Source organism: Nicotiana sylvestris, chromosome 3 (assembly GCF_000393655.2).
Source record: "Nicotiana sylvestris chromosome 3, ASM39365v2, whole genome shotgun sequence".
Lineage (NCBI taxonomy): Eukaryota > Viridiplantae > Streptophyta > Magnoliopsida > Solanales > Solanaceae > Nicotiana > Nicotiana sylvestris.
Genome location: NC_091059.1, coordinates 96,147,820 through 96,170,101, shown reverse-complemented (window position 1 = coordinate 96,170,101; position 22,282 = coordinate 96,147,820). Strand labels below are relative to the sequence as shown.

The 22,282-nt window shown below is 36.6% G+C and overlaps 1 protein-coding gene across 3 annotated transcripts; it reads right to left on the bottom strand.

Annotated features, from left to right (window-relative positions):
* Positions 1-367: 367 nt before the first annotated feature.
* LOC104215408 (uncharacterized) lies at positions 368-19,567 on the bottom strand. Of its 3 annotated transcripts, XM_009765190.2 has the most exons (24): positions 19,325-19,567; positions 16,792-16,922; positions 15,713-15,797; positions 15,252-15,305; positions 14,780-14,871; positions 14,588-14,691; positions 13,078-13,153; positions 12,452-12,905; positions 6,118-6,456; positions 5,824-6,024; positions 5,573-5,671; positions 5,413-5,485; positions 4,548-4,663; positions 4,160-4,448; positions 3,859-4,016; positions 3,648-3,772; positions 3,303-3,420; positions 2,836-2,891; positions 2,591-2,684; positions 2,323-2,509; positions 2,160-2,228; positions 1,971-2,074; positions 1,826-1,888; positions 368-802 (listed from the first exon to the last, which is right to left on the bottom strand). In XM_009765190.2, the coding sequence occupies exons 1-24, from the start codon at positions 19,364-19,366 to the stop codon at positions 695-697; spliced, it is 3,237 nt and encodes a 1,078-aa protein (XP_009763492.2). In that variant the 5' UTR covers positions 19,367-19,567; the 3' UTR covers positions 368-694. The 3 variants fall into 3 exon arrangements, with proteins under 3 accessions (XP_009763492.2, XP_070026998.1, XP_009763493.2); XM_070170897.1 differs by lacking the exons at positions 15,713-15,797; positions 19,325-19,567 and having other exon boundaries at positions 16,792-16,880; XM_009765191.2 differs by lacking the exons at positions 15,252-15,305; positions 15,713-15,797; positions 16,792-16,922; positions 19,325-19,567 and having other exon boundaries at positions 14,772-14,859.
* Between the last annotated feature and the right edge of the window lie 2,715 nt (positions 19,568-22,282).

The following is a 22,282-nucleotide window of genomic DNA, read 5'->3' as shown; positions in this document are numbered from 1 at the left end:
AACAACAACAACAACAACAACAACAACAACAACAAACCCAATATAATTTTACAAGTGGGATCTGAGGAGGATATTGTGTATGCATACCTTACCACACATTGAAAAGGTAAAGAGGATGTTTCCAATAGACCATCGACTTAAGGAAAATGAAAAAAGAGAAAGCAGTAGCAATCTATAATAATATCAGCAAGATAGCAAAAAAATCGAAGCAAAAGAAACAACAAGTGTGTAGCTCTGTTTTATTTTTGGTGTAAAGGAAAACTTTTGGAGGATCATGAATCCATCTTAAATGTCCTAGGTTCATTGTAAGAAGAACTAGGAGGAATAGTGTCCTTTTTTGTGTGTAGTTTTGTATGGACACTCAACACTGTAATTATGGGTGACTTCACATTTTCAGTGAAGTCTTTATATTAATATACAAATTGTTACCTTCTCAAAAAAAAAAAAACAGCAAGCGTGAGCGGGCCTTTTTTTGTTTTGGTTTCTCTTCAAAATGGTAGGTGCTTTTGTCACTCGTGGATTAGTGGTGACCTAAAAACAAATTAGTCAAACTATAACTTATGCTCTTGCACGACTACAGAACAATCAACAATTCTCTGTAGGCTTTACGCGCTTAACAATTTGCCTTTTGTTTTCCATGTTCACTGCAATAACATAGAGATACGTTCAATATGTACAATTATTAGCCCTTTTATTACAGGTTCCACCACTTGCGTTTCTCCATGGCCTTGACAAGCTCACCTGCGAGATCCGCAAAGTTTTCAGCCCCGCTTTGTAGCTCCTGAGTGTTTTTACTGAGCCTCTGGTAAAGATAGTAACAGAAAACAGGAAAGTTTGTAGGAGGGATATCAGAACTTCAATCTCAGAACTGAGTAAAAATGGAATCTAAAGAAGTTACTAGAAAAAGACCGAAGAAGGTTAAAGGCACCTATCTAAAAAAGGGTACTACCTTGAAAATTCATTTCCTAAATCTTTTTTAGAATTTGACTACGCATAAAAGTAAGTGAAAAATGGTGTAACTGAACAAGATTTATATAAGGATATGACAATAGTGTTCTAGTAGTAATAATTTTGAGTATTAAAGTTGATAACAATGTCTAAGTGTTGATTGAAGCAAGTGACATGGAAAACAGTGAGATGTTTGTAGAGGGAAAGTTAACAGACACAATTTTCCCATTTTGTTGTAAAATATCTTGGAGAAACATTTCTAAAACTCAAGGTAACCCAACACTATGATTTCATCAAAGGAAGTTTTTATCGACAACTAAATGCACCCCGAGCAGTTGTAATGTGAATGAAATATTGAACTATGCTGAGACAAAGAGGCACTGGTGCCATTGTTTTCAGAGTAGTGTACAGTCGCTAAATTCAAAACCACTATATGATCCAAAAAAGAAAAATCATGGCCTTTCTCCGAGCTTAAGATGAAAACAAATTATGCAGGAGATAAGTGGTGTTCTTGATTCAATTCATTTCCATCAAATAATGACAATAATTACATGTGGCAAGGGGGGGGGGTCTTTCATGAGGTTGAGTCAACACACTGAAGTTTCTAGCTAGCCATCCAATTAAAATTAAGAGGAAGATTGTTGTGATCTAACAATGCCACAAAGTACTATAGGTGTCTAGGCTCATAATTTTGACTCAATGTCATTTCATGGAAATAACTACCACTTTGCTTCAAAATAGAAAATTAAGCAAATGAAAAGATAAATTACAATAGAAATTTATTACTTACATTGTGCAATATACTAGCAGAAGAACAAAAACATGCATTTGAATATGCAGGATGAAGATTAAGAAAACATGCTTTAAATAGACATACCTCGAGTTTCTCCTGACGCTCAAGAAGCTTATCTTTTGCCTCCGCTGCAGCAGAGGCAGCATCCTACAAGTAATGAGCAAGTCAGTAAATGCAAATGCCCAAACACAGTTGCTCATTGTGAGATATATTTGTAGGATAATATTACCCCCTTGTTTCTATATTTAGCAATGATTTCTTCACGAGTTCTTTGTCGTGGCTTGGCATCACTAGTACCACCTTCCAATAACCTGTCTCTATCGGTCTCCTTTTCTGGATAAGTGGAGTAAACCAATAGATTCATTAAGGGTATACGAAGGAAGAAAGATTCTATTTACTGTGTAGCAATAAAAAATACCTTTTCTGAAATCATCACTGCTGAGAGATGATGAAGTAACATGAACAGGTTCATCAATTTCAATATCATCTGTAACAAACGAACACAGGCAGTTAAGAATCAATCTGTACTAGTGGACCATAACCTTTTTCAAGAATGCGCATAGTAGGGCTAGGGAAACTACCTAACTTCAGTTCCAGGCTTCCAAGGTCATCCATTACATTTGTAGGGTCTGAGAACGGAAATCTAGAGAATATGTTTTCCAGATGAGTAACAAGAGAATCTCGAGCGTTACTGTAATCAGCAGCCTGCTGTCCTTTAAACCCTTTCAACCCCTTCATGATGCCACCAAAAATACCGGCGGTAGCATTCTAGAAAAAGCAGAAAATTACCTTCCATAAGAGGTCTAGCAAAAGACGAAGAATAGAAGCCTGATATCACACTGTAGGAACCTGTTTCTTCTTTTGATGTTGGGATGTACCGACAGCATCATCTGCAGCAGCCCCGAGAGATTTATTATGAAGCGAGGGTAAAGCTTCCGGAATCCTATAAATAGGTCATTGTTATCCCATCATAATATAAACAGAAAGCTCATGAATTTGTGTGGAGACTCTTTTGATCTTCCCCTGGGCAGCAGGGCTGAGTATTTTAGGATTGCAGGATTACATGCAAGATGGAATGTAAATGAGTGACAAACCTAAAATCATTTCCGAAGGCCAACAGAGATAAAATAGCAAATTCAGACCCATTCACCTACAAATTAAAAGAACAATTAGCAAAATATTAGTGTTTTAAAAAGAAACACAATCAAGAGTGAAGTCAATAATGAGCCTTTAAAAGCCTATCAATAGCCCCTTAGATTGTATCAAGTTATCGTGCCAGTCATAATTTTCTGGAAAGTATTTACAACCATCACAAACTGAGTAGAAGCATTATGGTGAGAGTCAGAAGTAGTCCTGTCCTAACTATAATCTGGAACGTGGGCATGGGAAGCAATCATAAGCAGTTCTATTGGTTTCAACCTAACATAGGGTCCCAGTATACTAATGAAATGTTAGACAATGAAATGGGTCCTAATATAAAATAGCAAGCAGTATCATGAGTACAAACAAGTAGTCTATCTTTTTACGTGGAAGGGAGAAAAAGAGTGAAGTCAATACCAACCAGTGAAATCATCCCTTTACCAGGAGAACTTATGGTCTTATCCATGTTTATCTTGGAATTCCATCGAAGTATAGACATTAGTGAGGATTCTCCCACGACATTAAGATCCGGCAAGGACCTGGCAAGAGTTGATGTAGATTAATCATATGTTTTCCACATGCATACATCAAAATACTCGAACAATGAAATTGAATCTCAAAATAATCGGTAATCCCAGGATAAAATAAAATCCATCACCAAAATGCATACAGTCAGAAAACGTCTGTAAGCCAATGATGTTCATCTCACTGCTCAAGCATGCATGAGAAGAGTACAAAAAGAGAGACACAAATAAAATCTTTTTACCTTATTTCAACTGCTCCACTCTGATATACTAAAACCAGTCCATATTTTTCAGCATCATTCTTAAGAATGGAAGTCCAAGAACATGGTTTAGCAAGTTTAACTTCACGAATAGGGTTGACACCGCCCTATAATTACATAATCTTATTACAAACTAGTGAAGTTAGGAGATTAACAGGAAACACTGCAGTAGTGGATGGTAAATAAAAGGCACCTGAATTATAGAACTTAAAGAGTGCAAATGCAAGCCATTCTGACAACAAAGCAAAATTTGGTAATCCACACATGTCTGTCTCAAATCTTCAGGCTGCACAGCACTGTCTAGTGTTGAAGAATGCTTTTGCAACTTTTCAGCGACAGAGGTGATGTCATCTACATACCACAAAAAAGCTTTTAAGAAGCTAATATCTTTTTCTTCACTGATAAGAATTTAAATAAGAACCTAATTATAATTTTCTCTTCATAAGAGTTTCCATAGAGATTAATTGATTAAAAAAATGAAAAGTCATGCTTGCCTAAAATATACAGAGATATAGCAGTTGACATTTCCTTTGTGTGTTTTGCCTGAGAGCTAATTTTATTGCCGGTGGAGCCATCGAGCAAAACCACTTCTGCATCTCTGGTTAATACTGAAATAACCTCTTTCGGATGTGCATTTGTTGTTCCCTCTTCACAGTGGTCCACAGTGTCTTCACGAGCATCAGCTAATGTATTCACAGCCACAGAAGTGATTCCGGAACTTGAGCTGGATAAACAATCCGTAACGAACAAGGCTGATGATGAACAAATATCAAGCATGGCAACCTGACAGGACAACACAAACATGAACATCTGATAGATTTCCAAAGTATCTGCCACTACAATTAGTAATGATCAAAAGAATACTGCTTGGATTGACCTTACCTGGCCGCTTTCAAATCCTGCGACAAGTCTGGAGCCCACAGCTACAAATTTTAGGATGCTTACTGGAGATTTTACAAGGGAAAACTGAAAGCAAGCATCACCTGGACAGCACTGAACTGAAAATGAACTAGATACGGATCACTATAATGATGTAGAACGAGATGGTTGTGTATAAGAGTGAAAATGTGTAATGACATGAACTTGATGAAGAAAGAAATTTGTTTCATCACTCATGGACTCATGAATCCCTTCCACTAATAATGTAAAATATAAAGGAAATACTATTTGTCATGGTCCAGGCCTAACTACCAAGGTATTGCTCACTCTGCCCAACCTTTGGGGCCTCAAAGTTTTATCTTCTTAGACTTTAACCCAACAGGCACCTCAACAGTTAAAGTCCAGAACCCACTTATATGGTCCCTAACATTCACCTCCATTCCGATACGGGATTTTCCTAAGCTAAGCTTCACGGCGAACCCCTTTCAAGTTCAACCGCCAATTGTTTGTGGGCTATTATAATTGAGTTTAATCAGGAAAAAAAAAGTTTCTCTACTCATGCCACTCCTCTCTGATCAGTTGTCAGTACCACATTTGAGTCTAACTACTCCTATATAAGCTTTGTATTGAGTTTAATCATTAAAAAACAACTTTCTCTTCTCATGCCTCTCCTCTCCGATCTATTGTCAATACCACCTAGCATAATTAGAACTTAAAACAGAAAAGTGATGATTGTTCTCCTGGAGGCTCCTAATAAACGATGAATTTCAGACTTCCCACCCATGTCAGGCCAGTATCTATCCACGGTTTAGAAGAATACTTCAAAATGACATAAGTTACAGAAGAGTTTAAGAACATAAAGGCATACCATCCTGTTCAGTATCCGGAACCAAGTTCAAGCTAGTTGTCTTAGACTGCCCCATGAGGCTATAAACACAAACCTACACAAACGAAAAGTATCAGTAAGTTACAGATGGTGTTACCAGTTTCTCAAAGATGCAGCCATCTGAAAACATGATAGATGTTACCTGGCCACATTGGTGGCCAATGGCAAGAGTTAAAGCAGTGGAGGAGAAATCCAAAGCAGATATTGCTGTTCTAGGACCAGTGTCTTGAATGCCCTCCACCTGGCCATCACACATTGACATGTTATCTATTGGTAAGTATCGACATGCCAATGAAACCAGAGACTATTTTTATGACTATATAGGTGAATATGAGAACACATCAAGGCAGATGCTTATCAGTTAAGAGTCGAATAAATGCAAAATGCAAGGACCTGAGCTTCCAGAGTAGCTATAAGTGAAAAGACTGGAAATGTTGCATTCCACAGACGGACAGATCCATCCAGATAGCCAGCAACAAGTATTCTCTCTATTCCACCATCCTCAGTAAGAGGAAGTTGTCCGGCAACACTAGGCATTTTGATCTCCCGTTCAGTCACACCATGAGCTGGATGGAGTTGTGCTTTCTTAACTTCCTAAAGAAACAACTAATATTAGTTGAAGAAGATTAGTAAAACACATGACAACAGATTTGCATTGAATGATCTAAATTAGAAAGCATCCAGTACCTCGGAAGGAGTCCTTGAGGAATTCCATTTCCTATCCACTGGATATAGGTTTGCCACAGTTATACGTGGTTCAAGGGTAGGTACAACTGTAGGACACTTAACAGCAAAATCTGCATGCTTCTTCTTTGGGTTAGATTTTAAAGCAGACAAGCTTGTCTTGTCATAAAAGTGCAGTTGCCCTGGATTTGTCAACACAAACAAGGAAGAAGCATCATCAATTCCTGTTCCATTAGCATTTGAAACTACAATGGCATCTGCAAAAGATCCATCAAGTCCAAGGTCTACTCTTTCAACACATTTCAGTGCTGCTATCCCAGAGGACCAATCAAGATTCAAGACCTGCCTAACACAAAGAAAAAGATTGGCATAAACGTAGGCACACATCAAACTAGATACCACAAAAAAATCATATATCTCGTAATTTTTTTTTTGAGAAGGTAAATAATTTTATTAATGTTGAGAAAATCCCTGAATACAAGCAGTATACCAAAAAGTAGAAAACGTAGGCTAAAATATGGTTCTACAAGAATGTGGGACAGCTTTAAATTCCATATGATTCAATTTTTTAGCAATGGAAACTATTGGCATGTTTAAGCTTTCCTGTATTCTTGTAATGTTGTACTTCTTATTTAACCAATTTAACATGCTAACTTTCCAAAAGTAAAATAACAACAACAACCCAGTATAATCCCACAAGTGGGGTTTGGGGAGGTAGGATGTACGCAGCCTTACCCTTACCCTGAGGAGGGCAGAGAGATTGTTTCCGATAGACTCTCGGCTAAAGAAGGTGAGAGAAGCCCTGATAGCAAGTAATAAATAACTTTCCAAAAGTAACAATTAATTAAAATAACCTACAAGTTTGTAGGAAGTACAAATTCAATTATAATTTAAACCATGCCATGATGCTCCATCCCTCTCTCAATCTCTATCGCAAGCAATTTTTTTTGGGGTAAATAAAGAATTTTATTACCAATAGCAATCTGTACAGAAGAAGAAAAAAAAAAACTGCATATGGACAGCCCCATTGCAGTAACAGTCAACTAACTACATCCAAACTACCAGTCAACTAAACTATGGTACTGCAAGCATATTAATATGACTAAGGTTAATTCTAATTTGTTGATATTGCCAATATAGATCTTCTACTTCCACGTGGACTTTTTTCACTAAATTTGCATTGATTCTAAGAGATTGTAAGTCCTTAAACGACAACTTTTTTCCATGTGATTTTAGGTATACCTCATCACCTTTTAACACCTTCAATCATCATTGCGACACACTAATGGACCAACACATTTGGACTTCTATTTTAGATTTAGTTTTGCTAATTACATTTTAAAATGTAATATAATAGCATAATAGGGGACAAACACATAAATTTAGCTTAATATAGCATATTGAAGCAAAATGATAAAATATATTTTATTAGTTAAATACTTGTTACTAGAATCCATAAAATATGAAAATTAAACCATTCTATTGTTACTAGTTCTGATCCTTCTTTTGTCTGATTTTTCATTTTTTTTTTCAAAGGTAATTATAAAGTCAATTTTCTAGGGTAGGATAACTTTTATTCTTAACTAAGTTCCATTTTTAATATCAATAAACTTCATAATAATATCATCAATCATCATTTGGAGAACACTGATTCCGGATTTTTTTTTTGAATGTTTGATATTTATTTGTTGCAAGTGTTCTCTTTCTATTTGTCAAAAGTGGTATTTAATGTTTTGTATATTATTCTTCTCCAATTCCCTTTTTTCATTTTGTTTTGTTTTATGATTCCTGACTAGTAATTGTGCTTCTTATGGAATACTATAGGCCTGCTAAATCTATAACTTTGAGGAAATTTATATATCATGCCTTTGGAGTTTAGGAAATTCGTCTTAAATAAAAGGAAAACAAAGAGGAAATTATCCATGTTGGAATTATCTATCGAGTGTAAGGCAAATATGTAATGAGATTAAAAGAGTCAAAACGCTAAAGCACTAATAAAAGTGATTATTTGGCTAGTATTTACATAAATAATACTCCCTCCGTTTCAATTTATGTGAACTTATTTGACTGGGCACGGAGTTTAAGAAAAAAAGAGAAGACTTTTGAACTTGTGATGTAAAGTGAGGCGCATATAGCTTGTGTGGCTATAACTCATTGTATAAAGGTAAACTGTTTCCAAATATAGAAAGGGATGATTCTTTTTGGCACGGACTAAAAAGGAAATAGGTTCATATAAATTGAGTAGTTAGTGGGGGAATTATTATTTTATGGGATAATAGGGTATGGAGAGGAGAGGTGATCACCACTGAAATATCCACAATTACTTGTAGATTCAGCTCGGTGACAGATGAGTTCTCATGGCATCTCATAGAGGTATATGCACCATGCAACAGGGTGGAAAGACAACTTATGTGGATGGAAATTGCAGATACTAGGGGACTTTTTGATGGTCCCTGGGTAATATGCGGGGATTTTAACACAACTAGATTTGCAAATGAGAGGAGAAATTGTAGGAGAATAACAAGATCCATGAGAGAATTCTCTGATTTCATTAATGACATGGAAATGGTGGATCCTACTCTTATCGGAGGAAGTTTTACTTGGGCAAAGGGTGACAATCAACAATCTTTTTCAAGGATAGACAGGTTTCTATTCTCTACGGAATGGAATGATGAATTCAAGAATATTTCCCAAACGTTGTTACCCAGAGTTTCTTCTGATCATGCTCCCCTACTGTTAAAATGTGGAGAATGGGAGAATCATAAGTCTTATTTCAAGTTAGAAAATTGGTGGCTCGGGGTGGCAGGTTTTAGTGACATGGTGAAAACGTGGTGGCTTTCTTTTGAGGTACAGGGTAGACCTGATTATATTTTGGCCTGCAAATTGAGGATGCTGAAAGGAAAGCTAAAAGAGTGGAATGATACAAATCATGCTAACTTTGAAGTAAGGAAAACTTAACTTCTAAGTTCCATGGCAGAAATGGATGTTATACAGTAAACTAGAAACCTATCTGAAGATGAGCTTTTGCAGAAGGCCAACATGTTTATGGAGCTGGAAGATATAGCAAAAAATGAGGAGATAGCTTGGAGACAAAGATCTAGAATTCTTGACTCAAGCAAGGGGATAGGAACACAAAATTTTTTCAGAAAATGGCAAATGCACATAGGAGAAATAACACAATTGATAAGCTGAAAGTTAATGGTGTGACAGTGGAGAATCCAGAGACTATAAAAGGGGAAATTATATCCTTCTACCAAAAACTTTACACTGAAACAGAGGAATGGAGACCAGAGTTTGTTTTGGCTGATTGTCCTTGTATAACTGAGAGTGAGAAGCAGTGGTTACAAAGATCATTTGAAGAGGATGAAGTTTGTGCAGGAGTTAAATTATGTGCTTCAGACAAGGCATCTGGGCCAGACGGATATACTATGGGTTTTTTTCTTTCTTGCTGGGATATTGTAAAGGAAGATGTTATGCAAACCTTGAGGAATTTTCATACACAAGAGTTTTTTTGAGAAGAGCTTTAATGCATCATATATAGCCCTTATACCAAAGAAAACCGGAGCTCGAGAGCTAAAAGATTTTAGGCCTATTAGCTTAATTGGGTTTGTGTACAAAATTATTTCTAAGGTTTTGACCGAGAGATTGAAAACTGTGATCTCCAAGCTAGTAGATAGGCATCAGATGGTTTTCATAAAGGGGAGACAGATAATGGATGCAGCACTAGTGGCTAACGAATGTGTTGATTCAAGGCTAAAGATAAAGGCTCCTGGAATTCTTTGCAAACTTGATATTGAGAAAGCATATGATCATGTGAGCTGGGTTTTTCTTTTTAAAATGCTGAAATCTATGGGTTTTGGAAGAAAATGGATTAGATGGATGCTCTTCTGCATAAGCTCAGTCAAGTTCTCTATTCTCATCAATGGTTTCGCAGAAGGTTTCTTCCCTTCACATAGAGGTTTGAGACAGGGTGACCCTCTCTCCCCTTTTTTGTTCCTAATAGCAATGGAAGGTCTAAATAACATGATAAAGGTAGCAAATAACAATAGGTGGATGACTGGTTTTAAGGTGCCAAGTACTGTAGGTGGAATGCAGGCAACTCATCTACTACATGCAGACGATACTTTGGTATTTTGTGATGCAAAAGAAGATGAGCTTAGACATCTCAGGTTAATTCTAACAATTTTTGAGGCAGTCTCTGGTCTACATGTCAATTGGAGGAAAAGCCTTATTTTTCTAGTAAATGAGGTAACTAATATACAAAGGCTGGTCAGGTGTTCTTGGATGCACAGTTGGAACTCTTCCAACAACCTACTTAGGTATACCATTGGGTTCTAAAAACAAGTCGTTAGATATTTGGAGTGGGGTGTTAGAAAGATGTGAGAAAAGATTGGCCAAGTGGAAAAGCTAGTACATATCCCTGGGGGGCAGAGTAACTTTGGTTAACAGTGTCTTAGATGCACTTCCCACATACATGATGTCCCTTTTTCCTATTCCTACAAAAATAGAGAAAAGGATCAATGTTATGAGAAGGAATTTCATCTGGCAAGGAAATAAAGAGAAGGGAGGTTACCATTTGGTAAACTGGAATGTTTTGACGCAAAGCAAGAAATCTGGGGGCTTAGGCATAAGAAACTTGAGACTACATAATAAAAGCCTACTCATGAAATGGCTTTTGGAGGCTTGGCAGGGAAGATCAAACTCTATGGCGACAGGTCATCACTGAAAAATATGGATTAGAGGGACAATGGATACCTAGAGCAGTGACAACAACATATGGGGTTAGTGTATGGACGTCCATCAGGGCTATTTGGCCGCTTTTTGTGGAGAATGTTTCTATTGTAGTAGGGAATGGGAGGAAAACATCCTTTTGGAATGATAACTGGCTAGGACAATGACCTCTTAAAGACCTTTTCAGTGACATGAAAGTTTTGAGTTTGAATAATGCAGCCACGGTGGAAGACAGCTGGGATCAACACGGATGGATTTTCAACTTTAGAAGAGAGCTAAATGACTGGGAATTACCTAGATTCACTGAATTTCTGAATGTTCTAGATCAGTTCAAGGGGACTACAGTGGAGGAGGATATGTTGAAATGGACAAGGCATAGGAGTGGCTCTTTTACAGTAAACTCAGCATACAAAATGCTCAACAATCAAGGTCAGCAAACTCAATTATGGAGTTGGAAAATAATATAGCAAGCCAAAATACCAACTAAAGTAGCATGCTTTGTATGGTTAGCAGCCAGGGATGCTTGTCTAACACAAGACAATCATATGAGAAGAGGCATGCCATTGTGCTCAAGGTGTTATATGTGTGGAAATGAGGCCGAAAGTAGTAGCCATTTATTTATGCACTGTAAGTTGGCTACAGCTTTATGGCAACTATTTTTGAACATGAAAGGGCTGTCATGGGCCATGCCCAGGAGTACAGGGGAGCTGCTTGCTTGCTGGAATTTCTCAGGAGACCTGATCAAACAAAAAAAGTGGTGGAAGACTATCCCGGGATGTATATGGTGGACAATCTGGATGGAAAGAAACAGTACATGTTTTGAAGGACACAACAACTCCTTACAGAAGATCAAGATGAACTGCTTGTTTTTGTTTCACTTTTGGTGTAAGGAAGATTTTGTACACGATGTAGATTCAATGATAGATATCATACGATCACTGTAGTAGGAGTTAGAAGATAGCCGTGGTTTTACTCGTTTTGATATATGTATCTATGGCCTTAGCACAGCCTTTGTGCTACGATTAAATAATATGTTACCTTTCTCAAAAAAAAAATTGAGTAGTTAGTATCACTTATAAGGGAAGAAAAGAATAGTTACCATCTCTTAAGAGAAATAAAAATTCATCTAGTGCTTTTAGTAACTTGGGTGGTGAGACCCAATTCAGAAGCCTAGTTTTGACTGTATTCCAGTTAAACAACTCTCAATTAACCATACAGGAGGGTACTTCAACTAAGCCTGAACACCAAATAAGGAGGATAATTGACTTGAAAAAAGAAATCTCAACATGAGGAACTTCAGAGAGAACAAAAAAGAAAAAGAACAGACATCAAACTGTATTACATGAAACTAACTGCTTCAGGATGCAAAATAGTTCTCAGATATCAACTATGAAGTTCTAGAACTGTCAGATAGATGGAGTACAAGATTTTAAACAACATGTAACATATAAACAAGGATCACTGTGCAAAATCATCAAGAGCAAATAATCTTTGCTTCTGCATGTCTCAAGTTCTATGGATGTCATATTTGCTGAATGCTAACAGAATTAAGATGGAGATAGAAGAAAAGGCTAAGCTGAGAAACTAAATTAGGATTAGTGCTTACCGTCAAGGACTCCTCTGATCCAATTGCATCACCACCATAGACAAACAATTGGCCCCCACAACCATTCTGTGCATTGTTAGCAGACCAACGCAGAATAATAACAGGGAGTCTTCTATCTCCTGCTGAGAGTTGCAGCTTGACATAACTAGAGGATGCTTCAGCCTCTGAACTTTTCTTGCCAGGAACTGATAAGTTCCACAACAAGATATCTCCATCAACATAACCAACAGCCAAAATTGACCCATCAGATGACAACCAACAGAGTGCGCTTATTTCCTTTTCCCCTTCTTGATTATCTGATGAACCACGAAACTTCTCTTCACTTGCATTTTTTGAAGCATGAACAACAATTTCATCCTTCACATGGAGCTGTTTATACTTTTTAACAAGAACAGCTCGATCTTCTGTAACGTCCCAGAGAATAATTAATCCATTCTCATAAGCAATTAGGACCCTGATGACACAAAAAAGAAAGACATTGCTGAGACCCTAAAAAGTAATTGAGTGAAGGAAGATACCAAGAACAAATATGTGATAAGAAGCAGAATAGCATAGATGTTGAAGACAACTCTAAAATGAAAAACCAAAAACCAGAAAATAAGAAAGAAATTTCGATGATCTCTTACCTATTTCCAAGTGAACTAGGTTGGGGAAGTAAACCAACAATGGCTAGTTGATCAGGCATTGAAATCTCAGCAGCTTCTGCAAAAGATGGTTATGGCAACATGAAGAGCATTTACATACATTAGTGTACATCTGTACATTTGCTTTTGGGGGATAAAATCACACTGCATATTAAAAGAAATGGAATTTCCAAAAGAGCAGATTATGACTTAGTCCTAAAAGCCAAAAAGGGAAGACATTCATGGAAATGCATTTCTTACTCGTATTGACGTTAAGCGTTCCTAATTACTCCCTCTTTCCCAATTTATGCGGCGGTCTTTCCTTTTTAGTCAATCCAAAAAAGAATGTCATACTACCTTATTCCGGAACAATTTAACTTTAAACTTCTCACTTTACCCTTAGCGACACAAATATATATGGCTTGTCTTAGATCACAAGTTTCAAAAGTCTTCCATTGTTTCTTAAACTCCGTGCACAGTCAAACACTGTCACATAATTAGGACGGAGGGAGTATCAGGTATCCTCCTACTCTTTCACCTCTAACATTCCAAAGATTCATGTTTCTCGTGTAAATCATAAGTTTATTGATGCTGCATGCGCTGAGAAATCTTAAAAATATTAACCATCTTAGAAAGCTAAGCAATTGAGTTATTCAGAAGCATGTGGAAACTAAAAGAAATTTCCAAGAAACAGGCTGGTGTATTGTTTAGCTTACTTTGCCTTAAGAGTTGATGTCAATGTTCTTATAAAGCCATCAACCTATGTGCCAAATTTAAGGCTTACTAGATGCTACATAATCATAGCAGATATTCTTAGTGGTGGAACTGCATGTCAAACAAAACTTCACTGCTTGGCCTCTAGTTCAAATTTTTTAGTGTTATAGCAGTTTTGCGACTGCAAATGCAATTGAGCTTAAATAAGATTGTCAATTAGTTTAGATAATCATTTTCATATCAAATCTCTTGACTGCAAATTGATCAACTATAAGCTTACCCTAAAAACTATAATCATAACAAGAGCAATAACCACGGTCTCACTAATGTCATTCCGTATTACTGTGAAAATCAAAACTAGAGATAAATTCAAGAACAAGAACGGGGTAGAAAGAACATTTGGAACAAGAGATAAGATGACAGTGAAAATGCCTTAGGAAAAGAAAAAAAATTTAGCCGTAGGTTTTCCCTCAGTCAAAATTAGTCAAAAGTTTCCATAACAGAAACCAGAATGGAAGACTAAAAGAAATGAAATAAAAAGAAACACAATGGTTTCACAATTCACATCGTCTCAAGTTTCTCTGCAACTAAGAATATTTAGTCACTAATTTCTGGTAAAGCCACGATCCTCAAACTATATGAAACCTACTGATAAAGAAATGGACCTTGTGCCTAACTCAACCACAAGAGCTAGCTCATGAGGTGAGGTTTGTCCAAGACCATTTAAAGAGACCTCACATCTCTAAGGTGGGACTCTAACACCTACTATATACCAGATTTCTGAAAGCAATCCCATTACCAGCTATAAGATTCGGAGGAATGTGATAAGGTAGCAGTTCCAAGCTCCCTTCTCTGCTCTCGTACTTCAGAACAGAGAGATAACCATATTCATCACCCACAAACCTGTGTACAGCCATATCGCCTGTGTCAAACACAAACTTAATTGTACAGTAAACAAAAATCCTTTGAAAAAAAATATCTACCCATTTACATGTAATGAGTGTCATAGATCATGGAGAATGCAGTAATATTGGACTCCCATTGTAAATTAGAAGACATTCTCCTGTTTTCTAGATCCCAAACCTGTCAATTTTAAAGGAAATTGGCTGTTAAAGAGATGTGAATGCAGCATATGGACAATTGGGGAAGAAATAAAGCAGTGATGAAGGAAGAGAAGAGAGTGGTGCAGATTCATGGCTGGCTAACAGTAATCCCATCTCCCGCAAAGACACATTAATGCGAGAGAAGAGTTTCCTGGGTACCTGAATGAATACCTTCTTAAACAAATAAATATGTATGTGTGTGTGTGAATTAAGTTATTAACTTGCCTACCACTGTCACAGCAAAAGCTTCTGCGAAAGTAAGCACATTGTTATACATCTCCACCAATGAACAAAGAGATTCAATAATGCCAGCTCTGGAACCAGTCTTTACTAGGTTAAATTGCAAAGCAGAAAAATTACCTGAATTTCATTTCCATTTGAGACGCCCACTAAAAATCCTTGGTTTTGCAGGAACTGGAAAGAGGTAAGAGAAACATATATGTATATCAGAAGAACACCAACATATTTGAAGTGGATGCTAACCATCACCATGTACTAAAATATATAGCATCAAACATTTGTATGCATAGAGTCAAGCATCAGCTTGACAAAAATATCATGAAACCAGAAATGAATTTGATCAGTTGATAATGCAAAACATCAAAACCAAATAAACAAGTGATAAACAAATCTGTGGAGAAACAGCCCTTGGAAAGAAAGAAGAAACAGAAAGGCAACCTAAATAAAATCAGTCATATATTTTGACTACAAAACTGAGAGCCTCAGCACCAAGAAGAATTCCCACATGCTCGCAGTCTAAGTTCAGAAAAGTGCATATATGCAGACACACACAGAGACTTCGCGCAGCTCAGATTACAAACCTCCAAATTCTTGAATGGTAATGGCTTAGGAGAAAAAAGAAGGCCCTCAACATTAGATCCACCAATCACTTTAATCCTTCCATCCCTGTAATTACAATGATTATTGAATTGTATACAAGAACTAGGACGGAGAAATGAGGATAAGACAGTTCTAGTTGATGGCAGTTCCTTCAAGCTACTACATTGATGCTTGTTACACATGAATGCGGAAGCTGAAATGACATGTTTCTGAACTATGTTTGAGGTCGAAGAAGTTTCATGTATTTATATGATGGACTATAAGTTCAGCTTCTTTGTACAGCTTATGATAAAAAAAATGATATATTCACGTCACCTGAAAAACTGTGACAATTGGTCCTAATATGTGTTTACATGGTGATGCTGCAGCCTTGAAAGAATTGTTAAATGATATGTTGCTCGGATCCTTCAAATTTTGTCGCACCCCTGTAGGAACGATTTGGGTGTGGGTGTGGGGTACATACCAGATTTGCTCTACCTAACTTGGGTGCTTTGGTTTGATTATTAACTTGGTTTGGTTTTGGTCTATGCCATATATATTCACACGAAGTACTAGAACACTTTGCTATTATATAAGATAACTTATTAATAAAATATTAAGTGTTTACACAGAAAGTAATTTTTACCACAAATACTTCTTGCCACCACAAATACTTTTTGCTTTCTAGTCATTAACAAAGCTCAAGAAGAATAAGTAGACAGCGAACAGATTCCAACAAAATTTCTAGCAAAAAATAATTGCTTTTCTCTGTTCAAACTCTCTCTCTCTCTCTCTCTCTCTCTCTATATATATATATATATATATATATATATATATATTATAGGTACTGTTTGAAAGTTCTCTCAAGGAACTTATTACTCCCAGATGAACTCCTCAAAATATTGGCTACTTCCAAAGTGGAGAGGCTTCTGTACCTTGTAGCTAAAGGTGACAAATAATGCACTATATTATCTGCTACTTATCAGCCCATACAAAAACCGGTAATAAAAGTTTTGTATACAAACAAAGCACCATCATAAGCATCTTCAAAGGCATATAAAAGAATATGCTTTTTACTCACAATGTTCCTATCACCAAGAGTTGTTGTATAGGGTCAAATGCCAGAATAGACGCTGTAGATGGAATCCCATAGTGAACAGCAATTGTTGCTTCCAGGTCTGTCAATTTCTCATTTCCTCGGGATGCACTATGCTGAGAACACGTGGTAAGAGAGTTTGAAAGCACAATACAATAGATCAGCAGATAGAGACAACTAGGTTTGAGTTATATACTATGCAAGTATTGTTCATGCAAGCTGGAAGAGACTTTCTAAGTGCACTATCAAACTGTCCGTAGTGAATGTGTTGGAGCAATGAGCAATACAAATCATCTCTTGCACTGGCAAAGCAGCAAAAGCTGAACTTAGAATTACCATCTCTTTCTCTCCATGTTTTCTATCTACAATGCAGTCTCTTCCTTTGCCTTTGGGGAAACGCAAAGCAGAAAACATCATTCAAGTAAGTTCTTTTTTGCTTCCACCATCCTAAGTAGTTCACAGAATGCTCTTCAACTAAGAAGACATTCTAGTAGTGATGTACTTTCAAGGTTTTGCACCTCTCAAGCACAAAGAAGAGAGAAAAACAAAAGCACCTCGCTAAAGTTTTCACAAAACTAGCGAAAGCGTTCTTCAAACTCACATGAGAAGAATGTAAGATGAAAAGAACCTTACCCACTCGTTCCTCAATCCTCCAAGATTGCACGAGTGTTGAATAAAGGAAGAAGAATGAATAAAAGATAAATTACGTTTTTGAAGCAAGAACTTAGAAAAACTAATCACCAATCTCTATTTTCAGCATATTGAGCCCTTTAAATAGGTATTATAATGAGTAAAAATGATGAGGTTAAGGAAAATTAATCCTAGTTAAACTAGAACAAGAATAAGGTTAAGAAATACCTATCCTAACTACAACAGAAAAAAGAATTCTAGTAGGAATCCTAGTTACTTAAACAAGAATCAAATTACTATCAAATTACTAGGAAAAAAGAAATAAGAAATCCTAGTTTTTAAGGAAAAGAAATCCTAATCTTGAATGTATTCTTGGACTTCTTGAGTTTCTTGGATTCTTGGCCTTCTTGATCTTGCATCAAGTAGGAAGGCCGACCACGACATAAATAGACATTTGCTCTGGAGAGAAGTAAGTTAACTTTCTTTGACCCCCCTTCATGAGCGGGGAAGAGATAAAAGATAGACTACAGATAGTAACCGCGCTTGAATTAAGGATCTTATTCGATAGAGGAGCTCTTACATTGTGTTGCATTTTACTTGGGACAACCCCTGTCCCAGTCTATTGTATTTGTATTGGAGTGATGTAAGAAAAACAATTAGTTGAACCTAATATATAGAGTTACCCTTCACAATATCGCAAACCAAACTTCTAAGAATTTGGTATTGACTCAAGAAGAAAAGTGTTGATTCCATTTTAATCATACTTTTGCTTATTTCTGTCTAATTTCTTCCGCAGCCTGAAATCCAAGCCATAGACCCAGTTTTCACAGGACGAAACAAGGCCCAGATAATGTTACCTCATATTTCAGGTCTACAGTTTAAAGACTGAAAAAGTTCGACAAAGACATAGTGACAAGTTCAAAGCATTTACATTCTTGAATGTGACTAGCCGTAGCCCTGATTATAAGAAATGCAAAAATGCTCCAATAGAAACAATTGGCTTTGGCTATTGCTTATGAGCTCAAAGAAATGATAATTCTTTTACTTTAGATTATCAAACACGGAATTCTTCTGTGTTATGTTTCATATGTTTCCTGCAATGTGAGCAGAAATCATTGCTAATGAATTCTCTTAGATTTTATTTTCACAGCAAAAAGGAAGAGAACAGAATGGATATAGGGTTTCTGGGAGCTGAATTAATGCAACTGGGGTCCTGCCTTGCACTGAAAATCAGTTAAACTGCAAGCAGTGATGATTAATAATCGTTTTTGATCATGTGACACAATTGCAAGTTTAAATATTTTATGGAGGAAAAGTATCTTTTCCGTCTGAAACAACCAAAACTAGTAAGCACTTTACTTAAGGGAAGTAAATCAATAGGGTTCTCTATCTTTCTATTTCTTACACTTATCCACAATTTTATGGAACTAAACATAACAGATATAAACTCGCGCCAAATAGTTTTATGTCAATATTCATGCTAAGACATACCATATAATCTCATTCTTTAGGTGAAGTGTATCTCTTTTCTCTTGCAGCAATAACTATTAAATTATGCATAATTCTAATCCATGCCTTTTAAAAGTAAAACAGATTTTCCTCTTTCTTTCTTTCTTTTTTCCAGATTTCTGCAAGATTGACAGACTACATAAATGGTAATATAGAATCTATAAGAATCAAACGATCAAACATTAATTGAAAATGACGTAAGGAACCAATTCAGCAGAACTCATAATAGAATAATTGTATCATTGCAGCATTTACCCACCCACCCCACCCACCCAAAAAAACAGATCGGAAAAGTAAAGTAGGTGGTGCTAAAATGAAAAAAAGAGTATAATGCAAAATTCACAATCCAAAAAAAAAAACGTGAAATCGAGCAATTTACCGGGGGCGTAGGATTGAGCTTTTCAAAGATTTTAGCAAACATGTTGCTGTTGAAGCCACCGAGCTAGTTTTCGTCTTAGCGGAGCTTTTGTTCAATTTACCGAGCTAGTTTTGTTCAATTTTTCGCTGTATTTTGTTGATTGTTGTGCTCTTATGTGGGGGGTAAATGGTGATCTTTCAACTTTAGCGGTCTTTTGGCGTGGCAGTTGGAATTTGGGAATGAGGATTTGGCAAGCAAGCTAAAGTGAATATTGCAATTACCTTATTATCAAAAAAATAAATTTGGTTGCAAAAATAGCACAGAAAGCAATTGCGTGGTCATTTTGTTTTTTATTTAAAAAATTTGTTTTGGATATGGGAAAATATGCTTCCAATATGCTTTATATAATTTTACATTCATCTTTGTCGTCCACTTTAATCTTTCGAAACATAATTTAATTAGTCTCTCCGCACGTACATTACACGTGTATTCTATATATATTTATAAAATATCTATACTAAAATATATTTCATATCATTTAAGAAAGAAAGACTAAATACACATAAACTAAGATGTGAATAAAATAGAAAATGATTCTATCAAATATTTGGAAAAAGTATTGTCGAAAAATAATTATTTAACTCACAAAGGAGTAAATTAGAAATCCATCGACACAATTTATTTGCCATATGTACCTTGGACTCAAAATTTTAGCAAGACATGCCAAAAGCACATAAACTAAAATATGAATAAAGTAGAAAAGCAACTCTACCATAATAACAATAAAATAGTTAGAATCTAAAACAAAAATAGTGCATAGTGCATGTGTATACCAAGTCATATAGTACATCATTTTATAATAGAAAATCAATATTGTTCCTCTGCAACTCATCATTAATTGTACTGGTGCATAAGCCATTTGATGGTCCAAATTTTTTAGTAGCATGATAGGTGTATTTCTTTCAAACTAACCTGTTCAATGGAGCATAAGTATATTTAATTTCTTATTAGTGTTTGTAGTCACATAAGTGTGTATATACATAACTGGAGTAGAAGGATGAAGAGAGCAGAACTTTTATGTGTCAAAGAATATATAATCAACTTACCTAAAGTTTGTTGTGAAGTTTTGCCTCTAACTGCGAATTACTATAGTTTAGTTACGTGATATTTCTAATACGTAAACATCTCGGTCCCGGAAAAGCCACAAAAAGTGAGAGAGAAGGCCTTACTATCAGAATTAAATAAATGCGTTTGAGAATTGCTAAAGTTTCATGCTTATTGTAACAAAGATGCTTGTATCGAATACTTAAATTACTATCAGAATTTAATTCTCACTTTGTTTACCTCGAAAATACGAGTAACAATTAAATTTGATTAGTGGTTTTAAAGATATGTGATTTAGTTCAATACCAATTAATAATCAAGAAATATGAAGTAGAAATAAAAGATAGAAGTGAATCAAACTAATGTTACTTAGCAACAGTGACCTCGAGGTGGCTCAAGACAGTAAGAACAATTAAATAATAAAAATAAAGTAAGAACAATAGAGCTAAAAGACAATGTTGATGAACACTAGGCAAAAAGGTAGAAAGTATATTTTTTTTCCAGTGATTATAAGATGTCTTACAAATGATTGGGGTCCTCTTTATATAATAGGGGAATCCTAAATAAGGAATATATCTATTTACAGTAAGGAATATTCTTGATACAACTGTCTAACCGCCTAGTACGGAATAGTACAATCATATTCCGGGATTTGTGTCATGACTTTGGGGACGTGGCAGGAATCTAACTTGTTCTGGTACAAATCCATAACGGTACTATTTCGAGGTACTCGACCTCGGTATGCATCATGCTCTGCCCTCGAACTCGGGTCTGGTCCTTCGAGCTCGAACTTGGTCTTACCCGAACTCGAATTTCGGATGACCTCTCAAGCATACAGATCGAAGGCATTCGATCTCGACTGTATACAGATAGTCCCCGCGTTTCTTAGAGCAAGATAATAAGAAACATTTTTTATCCTCGTTTTCCCAAAGTCTTTAGTGATGATGTCATTTCTGTAATGCAGACGTTCGAAGTGACCAAAATGTCCCATCGGTGCACTTCACCAAAATCATTGAATGCACGCCAGTATTGGTCGGCCACTAGTGCAGCTGAACCGTCGTTTCCCTTCTATAAATATGAGGCGATTCCTCTGAGTAAAGAACTTTACTCTTTCTTCATATCTTTCCCATCTTCATCTCTTTCTCTAATCGCCCGTTTCCACCACCTCCCTAAGCGCTGGAAAATGCTAAGCTCTTGCAAGAAACACCACATCCTTGGGCAACCCGTATTCTTTAGCTTTCAACCATGGATAAACTTCCAAAACGGTCCCTACAAAGGATAAAGCATCGTCTTCTTCTGTCTCCCGGCCGGCCAAACCGGTAGTGCCGCCAAATCTTGAGAAAATCACACCCGGTCCTTGCATAATTAAGAAGGACTTTAGTATCGAGAATCCCCCCGATGTCCCAGGCCGATGCGAGCACACATCTCGATATATTAGCTTGATATCGAAGAAGCTCATCAAGGATGTGAAGAAGGACTGTGGCTGGGAAGACGAGGTCGTGATTCAGATCCCAAGCCCCGAGGAAAGCATTACTAACCACGTGGAGGGTTTTTTAAGTGTTTACACTTACCCCTTCACGCTGGGTCCCCTCGATCCGGTGGTGATCGACTTCTGCAAAACATACGAAGTCACCCTTGGTCAGATTCACCCCTCTTTTTGATGTATCGTGATCATGCTGCGGTATTTTTCCGAGAAGGCCAAAGGGTTGGAATTCACCCTCATCCACCTGATTCGATTGTATCGGCCCTAGTTATTTTGAGGGCTTATCAAGCTGCAGCGTCGAACAACGAAAGCCTTTTTTGCCAGTACTGATGAAACCAAAGATCGAGGTTGGATGAGCCGATTTGTTAGAGTAAGAACCTCGGATGTCATCC